General features: G+C 33.9%; 1 protein-coding gene across 2 annotated transcripts in view; it reads left to right on the top strand.

Annotated features, from left to right (window-relative positions):
- The window catches only part of MINDY2 (MINDY lysine 48 deubiquitinase 2), a 76594-nt gene that overhangs the window by 44425 nt on the left and 11075 nt on the right, over positions 1–21094 (top strand). The window contains exons 5-7 of one of the 2 annotated variants that reach the window (XM_027553888.1): positions 2329–2431; positions 8683–8825; positions 20586–20759. In XM_027553888.1, coding sequence (XP_027409689.1) covers positions 2329–2431; positions 8683–8825; positions 20586–20759 — 420 coding nt within the window. The remainder of the gene's footprint in view (positions 1–2328; positions 2432–8682; positions 8826–20585; positions 20760–21094) is intronic. The other variant, XM_027553889.1, reaches the window with a different exon arrangement.

The following is a 21094-nucleotide window of genomic DNA, read 5'->3' as shown; positions in this document are numbered from 1 at the left end:
AAAGCCCTAAAAGTCATATATTAAGGAATAGTAAAAGACTGAAAATTAATGAGCTATATATCTATCTTAAGAGCAAAAGTATTAAAATAGAAAATATATAATAAAGAAGACTAGCAAAGCTAAAATTCTTCAAAACAGGCTTGAAGAAACACTTCAAAAAATGGATACCCAAATGACCAGTGAACATATGAACTAGTCATCAGGGAAATGCAAATTAAAATCAAAATACACACATCAGAATGACTAACATTTAGAAGTCTGACAATACTAAATGTTGGAGAAGATATGCAATATAGAGAATTTTCATTGCATGCTAATGATAATATAAACTGACTACCTCCTTTGGAAAGCAGTTGGGAGTTATCTAGTAAAGTTGAGGATAAGACTCGGGAATTTGACAAGGCAAATTTGCTAGAGAAAATCTAGATTTGTGAAACAGGATAAATGTACAAAGAACGTTCATAGCAGTGTTATTTGTCATCACCCCAAATTGAAAGCAACTTGAATATCCATCAAAAGATGAATGAATAACTGTTATATTCATACTATGGAATGCTATAGTACAATGAAAACAAAGAACAGCTTCTTATCACTATATACGATTACTTAGTATATTATATATTTGCTAAACCATCTATTTTATTCACTGCTTAGTCTTCAGTTTCTCTAATAGCACCTGGTACATAGTAGTACATAAAAGACATCCAAATGAGTTAATTGATAAAATACTAATTAATGTAGAGATTCTGCCTATGAAAAGTTGAAATCTTTGTATTGTTCATCACTAGTCTATAGAAGTACAACTGATTTTTATATATTGATCATGTATTATTCTAGGTGTATTTTTGTGGATTTCTTAGGATTGAAAATTCAGTACTTTGGAAAGACTTAATGAAGTTGAATACTAAAGATATTTGCTGTAATTAGTAAAGATGTTCCAAAAAATAATGAAAATCTAAAGAGATTATACTCTCAAACTGCTTCTTAAGGGCCTAGGTTTTCATTTTAAATAAATTAAAACTGGAAGGCATATTCTTGTGTTGTTTATATAGAATCATAGCCAAAAGAGCCACTTTCAAAGAAACAGCCTTATTTTGGCTCTGCGTCAGAAGGTTGACAAGTGAATACAGTTGTGTTTTAAGTTAACGTGAAATGTTTAAGATATGTATATAACATTTTCCACAGTTCTCTGCTTTAACTTATTCAATTAACTTATCTTCAGCCAACCATTAGTACACTTGCATGATTAAGAGGCTTTTACCACCCTTAAATTTTGCAGAAATAGAGGAAATAAATTATAGCCTAAAGAAGTTGTTCTCAAACTTTGCTATACAGCAAAGGAATGAAAACTTAGATACAGCAGTGGAATGAAAACTTAGATACTTGAAAAACAACTTGAGTCTCGTAATCTTTTAACTTTTTAAAACACTCTGTTTAAAAACCACTATTCTTACTGTTACTTGTGCAAATCTGCCAGTTCTTGGTGATATTCAAGAAGATCATTTGGATATGGAAAGAAAATATTGCCCCTGTTATTTTTTATTTCATTGTATAAATTTATGTTAATATATTAATTAAGTACATGTAAATAACTTACAAATATATTTTAGGAATGGGAGTGAAATCAAAGTAAGTTGTTTAGACAGCAGAAATCTGTTTTTCTTCAATAGTCAGAGCAAAGTATAATGGAAGGAGAGTAGCAATGCCCAGTTTTATTGTTCTGTACTTTAAAACTTTGAATTTATTTTTCTGCTGTACCTTCACAGACAAAATGAGAATCATGAGGCAAATATTTTCCCTTAAGAATGTATATTAACTTTCCTTTAAGGAAGTAACATTAGTTATGTTTACTTGTATCTCCAGTATACTTTGCTAGGAACTAAGTAATAAAATGGGAAAGCCTTATTAACCCATAAATTAACATCTTTTAGATTTGCCTTGCTTTAAATACAAAACATTTGTTTTTTCAATTAAAAAAAATGAGATTTTCTTAATTCTCTTCCTGAAATAGATTACTTTTAAAATTTTAATCACTTAAATACATCTTTACAATCTTTAGAAATAAAGTTGTATATAATAATTCCATTTTATAATTTTTTGCATAATTGAAATATAGCTAAGCAGTATTTTTCATACTATGCTATAGTGAGCTATAAACAAATTTGAAAACTGTTGGGTGTTGATTTTAGTGATGATTTTTTTTCATCAGTAATAGTTTTTAATTTAGTATTGTATTAGAATAAAACTCTCAAGAGTGATGTAAGTTTTTTTGTAACTGTTTTTATAATAACTTTATCATGATTAGTGAGACAGTCATTTGTTTTCTAGATTGATGACATTGTAAAAGCTGTTGGTAACTGCAGCTACAACCAGCTAGTGGAGAAGATCATCTCTTGTAAGCAGTCAGAAAATAGTGAGCTGGTTAGTGAAGGTGGGTGAGTGCTGCTAATACCTGATTTATTCTTGGCAGAATAACTTGTCTTATAATTTAATATCTTTTAAATGTCTTAAATACAACTTCTAAAAATAAAAGTGATGCTACCTGTGGGAATTAAAAGAAGTAATTATTTAAAAAAGAGAAGTAATTATTCATAAAGGTGCCAGTGAAAGGTTTTTTCTAGAACGCTTTTTACTTGCCTTGTAAAATCAGGCCTGGATTCTAATAAAAGTCTTTGGAATCACTTGGCTATCTTTGATATGGCCAATTACCAGGGGTTACTGATAATTGCTCTTTTAAAAAAGGGTTAATATTTGGGAGTACTGAGGGAACTTTATAATTCATCCTGAACACTTTAGTTGACTGAGTGAGATGTGTGTTATGGTACTCATGTTCATTTTGGTAGAGCTCTGCCTTATATTTCAGTACAATATAGTATGTTAAAGTTCTGTTCTGGATCAGAGTACACTTTTGATCATCAGTTTTCCTAATTCTTAACTAAAAGTAAGTATTGTTAAATTCATCAATATAGAAATGATTTATTTTTTCTTTTTTAAAAACTGTGTTCCAGTCAGTGAAGGGAAGAGCAGATTTGAAACCAAAATGCTGTCAGGAACCATAGCATTTGGTATAATTTCCCCAACACCCACTTCAGTTTTTCATAAATATACACAAATACTAAGTCTCCTATTCTCGGGTTGAAGGATTAACAGAAGAAAGAGAAATAGTGAAAAGTAGGTGATAAGCTTCATCTTTCTGTCTCAGACACAGTTCTTTCACATGAAGTATAATAAAAATCTATTATAATCACTACATGTTAAAAAATTAAAGCCAAGTGACTACAAGAGTACCTAACAACATATGAAAGAAGATATGTAAGTGAATCTCAAACTATATTGGTTAATAAGAACCCAACTAATTATTGCTAAATTATCTAGGCATAAATATTCAGGGATATTGATGATTGATTTGTGTGACACCTCTTTCACTACAGCCTAAGGCAGCAAAGTTTAAATTTTAGGAGAGAGAGGAGCAAGAAAAGTTGTCACAAAAAATGTCTTCCCTTAGTTAACAAAATTCCACTCACTAGAAGATTCCATTCTTTATCCATGCTCTGTAAATATTCTTAGAAAGCAGGCTACAAAGAAATTATCTCTGTGGATTCCTACTTTCTCAGTAACTTTCAGTATGTTATTCAATAATAATTGAGAGAACAATTGGATCTAGAAAGTGTTAACAGATACAATGATAGCCAATAAGTGATATTTGGATGAATATATTTATGAGGTAAGAAACTATAGGAAACACTATTAATGGCATTTTCACCAAGTGAGGCTGCATTGTAACATGGGTACCACTTATTACACTTGCAGAATGAACAGCAACTGAAAAACAGTCCTTCACCACTAAAGTGGTTTTACAACTATTCAATATTATTATTTCTCTAGCATTGATTTCTGGGATATTGAAAAAGGTAGCTAATTTGTATAATATTGATAACTTGAGAAGAACATCTTGGTAAAAATAAAAAGGAATCTTCCTCTTTAGCAGTACAGAATTTCCAGGTAATATATACCAACCTGATTAATTCCTTGATATATAAATTTTGTAATGGTGAAATTGTGCTTATCAGATTTCCATTTCAAAGAAAAATTGTATATGGAATTCAGTACAATTAAAAAGCTCAACTAGTTTTTTGTTTATAAGAAATTACAAATATGTAGTCTGATTGAAATAAGTATTCAATCCCAATGGCTGCATGTATAAAGGCACTATAACATCAGTAATGAAATGAAAGACCACGATGGACCTTTTTACTTATTTAATGTAGCAGTTAGCTTTTTTCCATTTTCTTCACCATATTTTCTTGGGTATGTTATTCAGCTGAAGAAGTCTGCTTTCTTTTTCTATTTAGCCTTACAACTGTAACTTTCCTTCTGAATCATAAATTATCCCAAAATGTTTTATTATTTCTAATCCTGTATTAAAAATTATTGAACTTTGGCCTTAGATGGTAACTGCTTATTTTTTTTTAATTCAAAAGTTTCATTTCCATAAGATGCAGAATACAAGAAATGCTTTTACTATCATTCTTTTTTGATGAAAAAGAAATATTATTTAGTGATTGGTCAAATAGAATTAGACATTCTTTCAACTTCTTTTGGAAAATATTTGTTTTCTTCTGATGGCAGTATCTCATAAGTAAAAGTTCAGAACTTTTCGTGTACATAGAATATTTGTTATTTGCTGCCTCTTTTGGATGTTAATATTTTTTTGATTCAAGTTATAATGATGGGTTGTAGCATGGCAGCAAAAATCAGCAAGGAAAAAACTAACTCAGTACTAGCTGCCAAACTCCACAGAGTTTGTCATTAATTCCAGGTGCTCTCTCAGGAATAATTTCTTTAACAACTGTTTCTAGATTAAAAAAAAAAAAAAAAAGCTTAAAGGAAATTTTTCTAGCATATTCACTTAGCCAAGTACCTATTGAGCCCTTATTATGTGCCATAAACACTGAAGGTTATAGTTTGAGTTCATATTATTTTTGATTAAATAATATTGATTTCCTTTTGTTTTTCTTTCTCTTTCGTTTTGAAAAAACTCCAACCCATGAAGTTGGAAGAGCACAATGAATATGTGCATATGTACATACATATATATGTTTCATCTAAATTCACAAATTACTAATATATTCAAGTTTTACTTTCTTTCTGTATTCACACACACACACAATTTCTTTCCTAAATCATGTAATAATTAATTGCAAATATTATAAAACTATCCATTAGCTCCCCAGTCTTCTAAGAACAGAGAATGTTCCTCTGTAATCACAATACAATTATCTCAGGAAATTTAGCATTGATACACTACCAGTATCTAACTTACTATTTATTTTCAAAATTCCCCAGTTATCCCAATAATGCCCCGTATAACTTTTAAGATTTTTCAATATAGGCTTCAATCAGGTATCATTTAATTATCATACCAACTTAGTCTCCTGTAATTTAGAACAGATCTCTATTTTTCTTTTTGGTCTTTTGTGGTATTTAATTTTCTTTATAATCCAGCCTAACTGTTTTATAAAATAGTCCTCAATTTTGATTCATTTGATTGTTTCCTCCTAAGTAGACTTGTGTTAAATATTTTCAGTGGGGTTACCACATAGGTGACATTGTGTCTTTCCTAGTGCCTCAAATCGAGTGGCACATCATGTCTGACTATCCCATTGTTGGTGATGTTCAAATTTAATTAAGGTGATATTTACCAGATTTTTTTATTGAAAAGATGCCCTTTGCCATTTGTAATTAATAAATAATCGCTGATATTATGCTTTGAAACTCCATAAGTTGTTTAGCTATGAAAAGTTAAAACTAGATTAAGCTTTTGAATATGTCACTGTTTATAAGTTGGTAGAAGAATTAGGAAACATTTATCTAAATCTAAATTAAGCTATGCTCTGTGGTTCAGGGAGAAATAAAGTTCAGTTTACATTTATAATGCAATAAATTTGCATTTATAATGCAGTAAATTTTTTAACTTAATACCAGTTAAGTTCCAGTCTTCACCTTGCCATAACTAGTTTTATGTCCTTAAGCAAATTGCTTCTCTCTAAATCCATGTCCTGATTGCTAGAAACAAATAGCTGAGAAAGACTATTCTAGGGTTAAATTTTGGAATTTCATATATGAAAGTAATGTTGTGCTATAGCTCCACTGAATTTTTGTATCTTTTTGAAACGGTTTTATAGAGAGGATGTTGTGTGAGTGTGGTAATGGAAGGGACATTTAGAAACATCTTTCTGAAAGAAGTGTTTAATTACATGGATATTCTAACAGCAATGGTACTTCTCAGAGATATATACTTTCATTATAAATGTTAGATAATAGTAAGTGCTTTAGTATATGACTAATACGTTTCACTCAGTAACTTAGTACTTAGCAAAGTAATGATAATAATTAAGGGGAATCTTATTTCTAAATGTATAAAACCCAAGAAGTTGCAGATGTGCTATAAGTTTCCTTTGGCTGTGGCTTTCTGTATAACTTTTTGCACTTCCCCTCCTACCTTACCAATTCCTTGGAATAGCATGGTATATTGATTACTTTTTACAACCGGTTTGTAGCTGGAAGTGCTATGGTTTGACGCTGAAAATGAGGGACGGGCCCTGTCAACTATAAATTGACACTTGCCTGTCAACTACAAATTGGCACTTGCTGAGAGCATTTGCCAGCAAGTGAAGAACAACAACAAGGGCATTTGCCATCTGTCTGTGCTGCTGCAGCTGCTGACCTTTGACACTCCCTGAAGGGAATTCATTGTGGAGAGTGAGGCACTCTGTGCTCCAGGAAACTGGTGTAACAGGTCTTTAGATAGTAAGATATTTTCAGGAATGATTTCATGATCCCAATCTTTGCATCTCCTCATATCTAGAAAAGCACTAAATCCCTTCATGGTGACATCAGCTCCTTGTGACTAGCAGAAAACCTTTTGTAAAATGAGTGCTTGATTGCATTGAACTCCCCCTTCACCAAAATATTATTACCTTCCTCCACTAGCTCTTTGGACCAGTCACTCAGAGCTATCTGAGGTGCTGTCTCTTGGGCTGCAGTCCTCATTTTGCCCCAAATAAAACTTAACTCAAAATTCTAAAAAGTAAATAAAAGTAAGGGATGATAAGGGAGTGGAATAAACCTATATTATACAGCTGCCTCTGGCCCTACCAAGTTTCTACCAACTTTTTTTTCAATTTTTTGTTGAGGTGTCAGTTTCTTAACACAGATTCATCTTTACTCCCAGTATCTGCACTTCCCTGCTCACTTATAAAACTTTTTAGAGCATTCTCTTCCCCTCCATTCCTTTTTAAAGAAAGGGAGCAAAGAAGAAAGGAAGAAAAAGAAGGAAAGAGAGAAATACAGGCTTTTAAAATATTTATACAATTGACTTTCATTATTACTGAAAGTTATGTCCTGTAAAGTTGCTGTGAACACTGAATTAGCCAATACCAAACCACTACTCTCAAACAAAACAGAAGATTAGGTAGCTGTGAGCTTCTGGTCACATTTTCATCAGCTTGTCAAGAGATAACCTTGTTTTTTTGTGTGTGTTTCTGTTTCGAGACACCTCTGTTGACTCATAAACATTAAACTCATAGCCAACAGCCTTGTAACTCTTGCCTGACCGAAGCTGTAAAAAATATGTATTGTCTTCATAAGGCACATCACAACCTTTGTGTGCTTAGGAACACTAACTTCAACATTATACTTAGGAACCATTTTACACATTAAAAATCACCCCAAAAAGCACAAAAATTTCACAAAATGTGAAAAGTGTGGCATTAAATAGAACATGAAAATGACACTTCTTCACAGTATGAGAGCTGAAACAAGAAGGCATAGTGTTGCTTATTTTGTCTTCAGTGGGGAATGTGCATATTGGGTAACTCAATTTTTTTGATATTTTGTACATACTTAGGGATGCAATAAGTATTTATTTTTGGAGTTATAAATTTTAGATAGACAAATTTGCAGATATGAACCCATGTGAATAATGAGGATCAACTGTACATACATATCTTTTAAATTAAACCCCAGAAAGCTTCTTTGTATTTCATTATGTTTGAAAAGAAAAGAGATTATTTCTATTTCTGATCTTAATATATCTATATAATGAGTGGCATATGTTGAAGAATAGGATAAAAATGTCATTGGTTACCCCACTGTTTTCTGTTAGGTTTTATGCCTACTTTTAGTTTTAAGGCAAGAATTGAACAGTTTGTGAATTGAAAATTATCTGAAATCTTTGTCAAAATCTTAAGCAACTCAGTTTCTTGAAGCTGCTTTTAATTTCTAAACACCTGTCCTTTGGGGAAGTGGTTGTTAACACACAACTTTTGCTCCTACCCACTTTTTAAATTGCTAACCCTTGCCTTCTCATTTGTTATATTGGGTTTTAATTTTATTGTGTCTCTTTCTTTTATTGAAATTCTTTGCAAAAGTAGGTGTGGTATAAGTAAATGCATTTATTAATAAAAAGAATTTCAGATAATTATTTCTTTAGCCTGGAAATGTCAGATACATCTTCCATAGCAGAATAAGAAAGAAGAATCTCCAGTTTGGCACCATCATGTTATAATAGAAAAGTCTTATTTTCATTGGCCTTTCTTCATACTTGGAACACAGTGTAAATAGAAAAACTTTTAAATTTTGAAATTATTCTTCCATTTAATATTATGCATTGGTTCCTAGGCTTTGTAGCTGAGCAGTTTCTAAATAACACAGCCACTCAACTGACATACCATGGATTATGTGAACTAACTTCAACGGTTCAGGAAGGAGAACTTTGTGTTTTCTTTCGGAATAATCATTTTAGCACCATGACCAAATACAAGGTATGATATAGAAATAGCTATTGTTATTCTGAACTAAAGGAGCTTGATTTAGAGGTGTCTTATGATCTGCTTCAAAATAAAAAAAAAAAAATTAGCATGATATTCTTTAACCATCAAATTACAAGGTAATTATTAATTCTTTAGAGTGGAAATCAGTTTTTTGTATTTATGTAGGTCTCAATTCCCTTTGCACAGATTATTGCATTAAAATGTATGTATTTTCTTTCTAAGGAAAAAGAAGATAAACCCTAGAGATAGAACTAGGATGACTGTTGATGATGGATATTTACATTTGAGATCTAAAGGACTTTAGAGGAAAGAATCAAGATTTGTTTGCATGATAGTGTTTTCTATTATTATAGTTATCAGTGTGACTTTAAATTCTTTTTATTGTGCCATTTATGGCTTTGCCAAAAAAAACTTACTGATTCATCCCTCTTGTTATCTCTTCAGCTGTTCCATTTTTAGAGCTGCCACTTAATTCAGGAGTTTATCAACTTATCTCTAGACTTCTGTGCAGAATATTGCTCTGATCATGTCAATAATATAGCAAAAATGTTCAGTAGAACACAGTTCCTAGAGGATAAAAATGCAAGATATTTTCTACTGTCCCGTTGTGCCAACACTTTGCTTCAGCCATAATGATCTGTCTACTCATTAATAACCCTTCATCCCCTTATACACTTTATGTTTTCCCATTTATGCACTTTTATTGCCATTTCTTACTCGTTAATCCCTTTGTTTACATTCTCACCCCTCTTTTCTTTAGAAGATTTATTGATTTTTTAAAGATTCAATACTTTGTTTATTTCTATTTTAGCTGTCCTGAGTCTTTGTTGCTGCACATGGGCCTTCTTTAGTTACAGCGAGCAGGGGCTACTCTCTGGTTGTGGTGCTCAGGCTTCTCATGGCAGTGCCTTCTCTTGCTGCTGAGCACAGGCTCCAGAGCGCCATCTCAGTAGTTGTGGTGCATGGGCTTAAGTTGCTCCACAGCATGTAGGATCTTCCCAAACCACGGATCAAATCCATGGCCCTGCATTTACAGGTTGATTCTTTACAACTGAACCACCAAGGAAGCCCCCATTCTCACCCGTTTTTGCCTATCCAGTTTTCACCTATTGTTTAAGAAGCATTTCAAATACTAACTCTTCAGTAAGCTACTTCTTTTCTCCTTAAACCAGTGGTTCTCAACCCAGATTGTATACTAGAACTGCCTAGCATACAGTTTTAAGGGAACTCTTAAAAAAGTCCCAATGCCCAGATCCCAGCATGATCTCAATTAAATCAGAATCTGTAGAGGTGGGACTTGGTGCTGCAGCTGCTGCTAAGTCGCTTCAGTCATGTCCAACTCTGTGTGACCCCATAGATGGTTGAATATTTTTAAAAATGCTTTCCAGGTGATTTTTTTTTTAAGTTTTAAAAGTTTATTTTTGGTTGTGCTGGGTCTTCATTGCTGCCCATGGGCTTTCTTTAGTTGTAGCGAGTGGTGGCTACTCTTCCTTGTGGTCATGGGCTTCTCATTGCAGTGGTTTCTCTTGTTGCAGACCATAAGCTCTAGGTGCTCAGGCTTCAGTAGTTGTAGTGCATGGGCTCAGTAGTTGTGGCATGCAGCCTCAGTAGTTGAGGCATGCAGGCTTATTGAAGTCAAGAATCTGACTTCATGTTTCCTTCAACACATTAATCAGTGAACTGTAAAAAGCAGTATAAAATAATTATTTGTTTGCTTATATAGGAATAGCTTGTATAGTCCTAGCTTTCTTACTCTGCTGTTTGTTATAGCAAGGGTTTATTTGTATTATTGTCTTATTTAAGCTAGATATGTGATAGGTATGGACCCAGATTTATCCATATTCCTCAGAAATCTAAGGCCAAAGAACTACAAAATCAGAATTATTGCTACATAATAAATACTGCTAGGTCATCTTGCTTTATTTTACCTTATCTCCTCAAGTCCACATTTTGTTAATTCATTTAATCAAATATCTATTGGGCATGATTATGACTGAGTGCTCAGCTAAGTACTAGGACTGCAGCCTGAGCAAGGCAGCTCCTGATTTGGCAAGGGAAGCACGTTAAATAATTGCACAAGTAGTTATCATTTCTACTGAGATTTACTCTGTAAAGGCTGCATACGACATGCTGTGAGTACTTTTATTAGACTTATAACCTATTTGAGAATGTCAGGAAAAAGGGGGGTTGCAGTTAACTAAGCAGGTAGAGCATGTGTGCAATGCCCTGAGGAGGGAAATAACCTAACTTTGTAAGGAATTCAAAGAAGGCCTATGCCAAAGACTAAAGCATAGAAAATAGGAGGCATGATGTAAGGCTCAAGAAATAGATACCAGATCTTATAGAGTTCTCAGTTAAAAGGAAAAATAGGGAATTCCCTGGTGGTTCAGTGGTTGGGACTTGGCACTTTCACTGCCAGGGCCTGGATTCAATCCCTGGTTGGGGAACTAAGATCCTATAAGCCACAGTTCAGTTCAGTTGCTCAGTCATGTCTGACTCTTTGCCGACGCCATGGACTGCAGCTCACTAGGCTTCCTTGTCCATCACCAACTCCCAGAGCTTGCTCAAACTCATGTCCATCAAGTTGGTGATGCCATCCAAAAAGAAAAGGAGAAGTAGACCTTGGTCTCCTAATGGCCTAATGATTCCTTTTGTTTTTTCTCTCTCTCTTTTTTCCTTTTGCTTATTAGCAGGGGTGAGATACTTCAGTTGAGAAAACAAGGTCTCTGGTGTTGTTGGTGATTGTTTTACAACTTCCCAAAATTGAACTTTAGATGTTACCTTTTTTTTTTTTTTAATCAAGGCCATACCCCCAACCTATAGGTCCTTTAAATGTCATCTAGGTATTTGCAGTTTTCCTATGTGGTTGGAGAAAGTGTCCCTCTCCTAGAACTCATTGTACATTAGGTCTGTTTCTGGATTGAGTATGCATTTCTGTGAGATAATGGTAGCTGAGGGAATGTGTGCATCCTGCTATTTCTCTACTTCTAAGTTTTCTCAGTGAACCTTATTTCATGGCTGAACAGTATATCAGAAGTGGTGATACACCTGCCCCTTATATAACATTAACACATTATTGACTGAAAACCTATTAATGCCATAGGCATTAGTTTCTGCAAAAATCCCCTGGTCAATAATGTGTTGAGATGCTTTGGACTTCAAGGCAAGAGTGGACATGTATTTAGTTAGGAGACTATTGTAGGAAGGCAAGTAAGAGATTGTAATAACTTAAACTAAGATTGTAAAGAAATAGAGAGTAGACAGATTCCATAGACATTTAGGAGATATAGTCAACCAGATTTAGTGATTAAGATGGATAGAAATTATTTCAAGCATTTTTTCCGACCACAATGGTATGAAACTAAAAATCAGCCAAAGGAAGAAAAATGAGGGGAAAAAATTACATGGAGGCTAAACAATATGCTACTAAAAAACCAGTGAGTAACAATGAAATCAAAAAGGAAATTACAAAACACCTTGAGACAAATGACAATGAAAACAACTTACAAAATCTATGGGATGCAGCAAAAGCAGTTCTAAGAAGGAATTTTATAGTAATACAGGCTTCCTCAAAAACAAGAAAAATATCAGACTACTGAACCTTCCACCTAAGAGAAGAAAAAGAAGAACAAATAAAATCTGAAGTCAGCAGAAGGAATAAAATAATAGTGATCAAAGAGGAAATAAAACAGAAATTTTAAAAAATAGAAAAAAAATCAGTGAAACCAAGAGCTGATTGTTTGAAAGTATAAACAGCAAAATTGACACCTCTAGCCAGGCTCACCAAGAAGAAAAGAGAGAGGACCAAAATAAAATAAGAAATGAAGGAGGAAAAATAACATCCAATATGGTAGAAATTTTAAAAACTCATAAATTCTGTGAATATATGCCAGCAAACCTAGAAAAAAATGGATGCTGCTGCTGCTGCTAAGTCACTTCAGTCGTGTCCAACTCTGTGTGACCCCATAGACGGCAGCCACCAGGCTCCCCCATCCCTGGGGTTCTCCAGGCAGGAACACTGGAGTGGGTTGCCATTTCCTTCTCCAATGCAGGAAAGTGAAAAGTGAAAGTGAAGTCGCTCAGTTGTGTCTGACTCTTCATGACCCCATGGACTGCAGCCTACCAGGCTCCTCCGTCCGTGGGATTTCCCAGGCAAGAGTACTGGAGTGGGGTGCCATTGCCTTCTCCAAGGAAAAAAAATGGATAAGTTTCTGTAAACAAGTTTGTCAAAACTGAGTCAAAATGAAACAGGTAATTTGAAAAGAATGATCACTAGAAATGAAATAGAATCTATAATCAAATAAACAAACAAACCCCCAAACCAAAAACTGGCAAACAAAAGTCCAGGACCAGATGGCTTTACTGGAGAATTATACCAAACATACAAAGAAAAACTTATCCCTCTCAAAGTATTCCAAAATATTGAAGAGGAAGAAACACTACCAAAGTCATATTGTGAAACCACCCCTGATAGCAAAACCAGACGAAGATACCACAAAAAAAGAAAATTACAGGCCAGTATTTTTGATGAATATAGTTGCAGAAATTCTCAATGAAATATTAGCAAACTGTATCCAACTATACATAAAAAGGATCATATACCATGATCAAGTTGTATTCATTCCAGAATTGCAAGGATGGTTCAAGATATGCAAATCAATCGAGATGACAGCCACCTGATCATCTAAATAGGTGCAGAGAAAGCATTTGATAAAATTCAACACACATTTCTGATAAAACCTATCACTAGGAGCTTACCTGGTGGCTCAGTGGTAAAAAATCTGCCTGCCTATGTAGGAAATATAGGTTCGATCCCTGATCTGGGAAGATCCCACTTGCTGTGGAACAGCTAAGCCCAAGCAACAGAACTGTTGAGCCTGTCCTCTAGAACCTGGGAACCACAACTGCCAAGCCCACATACCACAGCTACTGAGCCTGTGTGCGCTAGAGCCTGTGCACCACAAGAGAAGCCCATGCACTGTAGCAAACAGTAGCCCCTGCTTGCCACAGCTGGAGAAAAACCTGCGTAGCAACAAAGATCTAGCACAGCCAAAAATAAATAAATAAAATTATTTTTTAAAAAATCTCAACAAAGTGAGTATAGAGGAAACATATCTCAACATGATAAAAGCCATTTTTGACAAACCCATAGCCAATATAGTACTCAATGGTGAAAAGCTGAAAACCTTCCTGCTGAATTCAGGAACAAAGCAAGGCTGCCTGCTCTCATCACTTCCATTCAACATAGTATTGGAAGTTCTAGCCACAGCAAACAGATAAGAAAAGTAAATAAATGGTATCCAAATTGGAAGGAAAGAGGTAAAACTGTCATCCTATGCAGATGACATGATTCTTTATACAGAAAACCCTGAAGCCTCCACACAAAAACTATTAGATCTAATAAATAAGTTCAGTAAGGTAGTAGGATACCATATTAATATACAGAAATGTGTTGAATTTCTTTAAACCAACAAGTATCAGAAATATTTTTTTAAAAGTCCTGTTCAAAATTTTATGGAGAAACCCCTCCAAACAAACAAACCTAGAAATAAACCTAACCAAGAAAGTGAAAGACCTGTATACTGAGAACTATAAAACATTGGTAAAGCAAATTGAAGCCAATTCAAAGAAATGGAAAGATATCCTGTGCTCTTGGATGGAAGAATTCATATTATTGAAATGGACATACTACCCAAAGCAATCTACAGATTTAATGCAATCCCTTTCAAATAACCCATGACATTTTCTGCAGAATTAGAACAAACATTCCTAAAATTTCTTTAGGACCACAAAAGACTCAGAATTGCCAAAGCAACACTGAAGAAAAAGAAGAACTGTAGGCATAATCCTCCCAGACTTTAGAATACCACAAAGCTACAGTCATCAAAAAGCATGGGGGGCGGGGGGAAGCATCGAATTGGCACAAAAACAGATATATGGATCCAGATATGGACAAGATAAAGAACCCACGAATAAACTCACACACCTCTGGCACAAAAACAGATATATGGATCCAGATATGGACAAGATAAAGAACCCACGAATAAACTCACACACCTATGGCCAATTAATCTTCAACAAAGGAAACAAGAATAGACAATGGAGAAAAGGCAGTTTTTTTAGGAAGCAGTGTTGGGAAGGTCGGACAGATGGCATGTAAATCAATGAAGTTAGAACATTCCCTCACACCATATACAAAAATAAACTCAAAATGACTTAAAGACTTAAATGTTAGACATGTCGCCACCAAATTGGGACAACCTTGAAAAAATGGACAAGTTTTTATAAACCTACTGCTTGCTAAAACTGAGTAAGAAGAAACATACTTTGAACAGACTGATCACTAGAAGTAAAACAGAATCTGTTAAAAAAAAAAATTTTTTTTTAAACAATGACAACACCAAAAAACTCCCCAGAAGCCCAGACTAGATAGTTTTACTGAAGAATTCCACCAAACATACAAAGAACTTAATCTTTCTCAAACTATTCCAGAAGACTGAAGAGGAGGGAACATTACCAAATTCATTCTACGAGGTCATTACCTAGAAGAACACATAGGCAAAACATTCTTTGATATATCACAGCAGTATTTTCTTAGATCAGTCTCCCAAGACAAAAGAAATAAAAGCAAAGATAAACAAATGGAACCTAATCAAATTTAAAAGCTTTTGCACAGTGTAGGAAGTCAACAACTAAAAGGCAACCCACTAAATGTGAGAAAACATTTGCAGATGTTGTGTCATATAAGGGGTTAATTTCCAAAATATACAGAGAACTCATACAACTCAATTAAAAAAAAATAGCCCAATCAAAAATTAGCAGAAGACCTAAATAGACATTTCTCCACAAAGACATGGCCAACAGGCATATGAAAAGATGCTCAAAACTGCTAATTATTAGGGAAGTGCAAATGAAAACCACAATGAGATATTACTCACACTGGTCAGAATGGCCGTCATCAAAAAGCTTACAAATAATAAATGCTAGAGAGGGTGTGGAGAAAAGGGTAAACTGTGGGTGGGAAAGTAAATTGGTGTAGCTACTATGGAAAACAGTATGAAGATCCCTCAAAAAACTAAGAATAGAATTACCATATGATCCAACAATTCCACTTCTGGGTGTGTACCCAGAAAAGACGAAAACCCTAGTTGAAAAAGGTACATGTACCCCTGTGTTCAAAGCAGCACTATTTATAATAGCCAAGACATGAAGCAGCGTAAGTGTACATCAACAGATAAATAGATAAGGAAGATGAGAAAGGATAGACATTTTCATAGGTGAAAGGGATTGACTTCTGATTTAAAAAGAGACCTCTTCATCATAAAGAAGGGAAAGAATAGACTATGAGTATGACTATAGGTTCCTCTGCCTTTTCTAAATCCAGCTTGTATATTTGGAAGTTCTCGGTTCATATACTGTTAAAGCCTAGCTTGAAGGATTTTGAGCATTGCCTTGCTAGCATATGACATGAGTGCAGTTATATGGTAGTTTGGACATTCTTTGAGGGATCAAAGCGCCAGCATTCATTGGATCATAGAGAAAGCAAAGGAATTCCAAAAATACATCTACTTCTGCTTCATTGACTATACTAAAGCCTTTGACTGTGTGGATCACACAAAAAAATGAAAAATTCTTAAAGAGGTGGGAATACCAGACCACCTTACCTGTCTCCTGAGAACCTGTATGCAGGACAGAAAGCAACAGTTAGAACCTTACATGGAACAACTGTCCAAAACTGGGAAAGAAGTATGTCAAGGTTGTATATTGTCACCCTGCTCATTTAACTTATATACAAAGTACATCATGCAAAATGTCAGGCTGGTTGACTCATAAGCTGGAATCAAGATTGCTGGAAGAAATATCAACAACATCAGATATGCAGGTGTTACCACCCTAGTGACAGAAAGCGAAGAGCTAAAAAGCCTCTTGATGAGGGTGAAAGATGAGAGTGAAAAAGCTGGGTTAAAACTCAACATTCAGAAAACTTAAGATCATGGCATCCAGTCCCATCACTTCATGGCAAGTAGATGGGGAAACAATGGAAACAGTGACATTTTATTTTCCTGGGCTCCAGATTCACTGTGGATGGTGACTGCAGCCATGAAATTAAAAGACTTGCTCCTTGGAAGAAAAGCAGTGACATCGCTTTGCCTGCAAAGGTCCATATAGTCAAAGTAGTCACATATACATGTGAGAGTTGAACTGTAAAGAAGGCTGCACACTGAAGAATTGATCCTATGGTGCTGGAGAAGACTTTTGAGAGTCCCTTAGACTACAAGATCAAATCAGTCAATCCTAAAGGAAATCAACCCTGAATATTCATTGGAAGCACTGATGCTGAAGTTGAAGCTCCAGTATTTGGCCACCTGAATGCGAAGAGCTGATGCATTGGAAAAGACCCTGAAGCTGGGAAAAATTGAAGGCAGGAAGAGAAGGGGGCGACAGAGGATGAGATGGCTGGATGGCATCACCAACTTAATGCACTTGAGTTTGAGTGAACTCTGGGAGATAGTGAAGGACAGGGAAGTCTATGGTGCTGTAGTTCATGGGTTTGCAAAGAGTCAGATACGACTGAGCGACTGAACAACAAATAACAACAATGGCTATAGGTAGGTTTATAGATTTGATGGCAGGAAATAGAGAAAGTTACTGTTTCAAAGTTACTTCTATTTTCTATAACGTGGAAGGCAAGATCATTTACTGAATAGGAAAAGGAAGGTTTCTAACATTTCACTTTTGAAGGACCCTGAGATTTTTAGGGCCATTTGCATTTAGGGCCATTTGCATTTGTATTTAATGATCACTTTATTTTGTATCTTCCTGCTTCTGTAAACTCTTTAGAACACCTAGAGTAGAAACACAGTTCACTCCATGGAATTCTAGATACACTTTCAACAAAAAATAAATTTAATATCTGGATAGAATATTTTCTCAACACTGTATAGATAAATGGTATCTATAACTAGGGACCTATAATAATAATAAACTACCAGTCTATAATAAATTGGCAGTCAGTCAAAAGTATCTGTAAGTGTATTATTCCATTAATGGGGCTTATTTTTACTGTGATTTGTAGAAAAGATTTTTATGTTTTCTGGTACCCATATCATTATCTCATTTAATTTTCACAACTCCCCTGTGAGGAGTGGATATTATTATTCCCACTTTACATCTGAGAGACCAGGCTTTAAGTAATTCAAATCCAACCTAGTTAACCAGGACTAGCAGTGCTTTCCTCTGTACTTTAAAGGCTGGAATTACTTAACTTTTGTATTACAGTATTATTAGATTTTCTTCTGTTTTGCCAATTTACAAAATGTGATGGCTTTATGTATATTGTTAATACAAATAATATATACTCTGTATGAAATTATTAGAGTATTTTACATAGAATAGATTTTTGTTGAGTCTTTAATAGTTAAAATTGCCCATTAAAAAAAATAATATATTTTCACATAATAAAATGTACATTTTATATATTAATCTATGAATTTAATAATATATGTATTTTGTATTTTTTGATGAATTTAATATTTTAGAGACTGGTGAGTGAGATTAGGAAAAAGATTTAAGGTTAGGGAAGCAAACTTTGGCTAGACAATATAACAGCAGTGCTGGAATACAAAAGCAAGAAATTTTTTTTTCCTTTTTAGCCACAGCACATGGTTTGCAGGATCTTAGTTCCCAAACCAGGGATTTAACTCAGGCCACAATAGTGAAACATTGCTTCCTAACCACTGGACGGCCAGGGAATTCCCAAGAAATATTCTTAGTGGTGATCTAATTGTAGACTGTCAGGAACAAATGAACCTAAAGTATTCAGTACAGCATGGATACATGCTTTGCTATTTTACACTGCAGTTATGTCAAGGAACTGTTAAGTAATAACCAGCATTATTGTCAGTGGACCAATTATAGACTTTTTTGATAAATGTCAACATCTAAAAGAGGAAGAAATTGAGGCTGGTGTCCATAAGAAGATAGGTTAGATATGCAAGAAATGACTACCCTTTTAATTAAAACTTTTAAATATTCATGTGCTATGGATAGTAATAGCTTTCATAAAAACCCTCCTAGAATTTACCTTTCCTAAAGAGTCATTTGGAGAAAAATTATTGATAAGATTATAGTTCCTTCCCAACAAACAGCCAATCTAATAATATATGACCTACATAGAATAAATTGTAAAACTTATATATTGTATAATATGTTGAAATGCATTGTGATAAGTATTAAACAAAAGGTCAGACTTGTTCCGTGGAAAATTAAGTTTTTGCTCTTAAATTTTCCTAGAACAAGGTAGACCCCAACTGGGTATTAAAAATATGTTAGGTCAAGCTTGAAATGTATTAGTAGAGATAAGTAAGTAAACAGACAATGATAATTCAGTGTATGAAGTGCTGTAATAGTGTTAAGTCCAGAATTCTGTGGAATCACAGAAAAGGAGAAGCTAATACCAGAGTAAGGTGGGATCATTACTATCCATGATATGAATCCTCAATCACTTAGCATAGTGCTGAGTATATAGCAGGCACTCAGTATTTGATAAATTGGAACATACCTGATTTTTAAAAAAATGATCCTGGACTTAATTTTTGCTTAAAATAGTATCTTTAAACTTTATACCAAAATGCTTTTCTTTATAAATACTTTTCATGTTGCTGTAGACATTTCAGTGACCTTATAAATTAATCAATGTCTACAGCTGATTCTTGAATGTAACTGCTACTAGACAATAGGAAAGACTGTACTCTAGGAAGAGCTGTGTCTCACAGTGCTGGACACATAGTAAATGTTCAAGAGTAACTACTTAGTTTTTTTTTAAAGCTTCAGAATTTATTCAGTAATTTTGCTACTTGTACCACAAGTCTTTAAAAGAATTTCTTATTATTAATTATTAAGATTGTGTATAAGTGAAAACTTGAAAAGTATGATTCTTGTGCAATTATAAACACTATATTAACCAGTGGGAATTCTAAGTAATTGAAAGTCTTGTCCTTGGCAAATCTGAAGAAAAAATTGCTTACAAGCATTATACTAGGGACCCTTTACATATGATTGGAATTAGAACTGATGCATATGAACAGTTAGAGATCAATGCTAAATTCTATGATAATGACTATAAATACATTATGAATACATTGATTCAATAAATATTAGACTCCAGCTTTATGATACAGCCTACAGTAGGCCAAGAGATAGACTATATAGTCTGGAGAACAAGGAGGAAAACATAATCATTGCATAGCATGATTCGGTGCTACAATAAGAAAAGTACAAAATACCATTGGTGTATAAATTAAGAGCAGCAAATTGATATGGATTGGATTAGTGATATAGGCTTAATTTTTTTTAAGAAATACGCAATATTATATAATTTTTTTGTACTATGTCTTGTTATTGGATGTATTTTTTACGGACTTATTGTCTAGTATTTTTGTATTTTGTGAAAGGAGATTAAAAAACCCCAAGGGGCTGTTTATAAGTTATGAATTAGTTGAGACGCCAAGAGCTCCTAATTCTCATTATACTATGGTGTAGCAATTACAAACTATATTCAAAGTCAAGTGGATATAACTCAGGGAGAAAGTTATCTACTTGGTCTACTATTTATTATGTCATACAGTAGGATGACATAACAGGAAATTAGTAGGAATAATTATATTTTAAACAGATTATAGAATTTCTTTTAAATTATAAATTTTTTAAACTAGTTTTAATCAACAGTCCTTTTTCTTATTTCTTATTAAGGGTCTACTATATTTGTTGGTAACAGACCAAGGATTTCTCACTGAAGAAAAAGTTGTTTGGGAAAGCCTACACAATGTTGATGGTGATGGAAATTTCTGTGACTCAGAATTTCATCTTCGGCCTCCTTCAGATCCTGAAACTGTATACAGAGGACAACAAGATCAGATAGATCAGGTAAATATGTTTTATCTTCATATAGTTTTATTGATAAATGCTCATTCCTTTCAAATATGAATTTAGTTATTCAGAATTTTGAACTAAAGATTTGTTAATTAATATATCAATACTTGTGAAATTCTATTACTTCCTAAATAGGGAAATGATTATTCTACATTAATTGTACACTTTGGTTCAGAAGGTCTGATTATATTTAACTGTGAAGGTCATGGTAAAGAGTTTGAATATTATTCTAATTGTAGGAGGGAAGATATGCCAGATATTAAACATGGAAGTGACAATGATCTACTTTATCTTTTTTTATTATTATTTTTTTTTTACTTTATCTTTTT

The sequence above is a fragment of the Bos indicus x Bos taurus genome, chromosome 10, assembly GCF_003369695.1.
Source record: "Bos indicus x Bos taurus breed Angus x Brahman F1 hybrid chromosome 10, Bos_hybrid_MaternalHap_v2.0, whole genome shotgun sequence".
Taxonomy (NCBI): domain Eukaryota; kingdom Metazoa; phylum Chordata; class Mammalia; order Artiodactyla; family Bovidae; genus Bos; species Bos indicus x Bos taurus.
The sequence above is the reverse complement of the archived record's forward strand: the minus strand, read 5'-3'. Positions and strand labels throughout refer to the sequence as shown.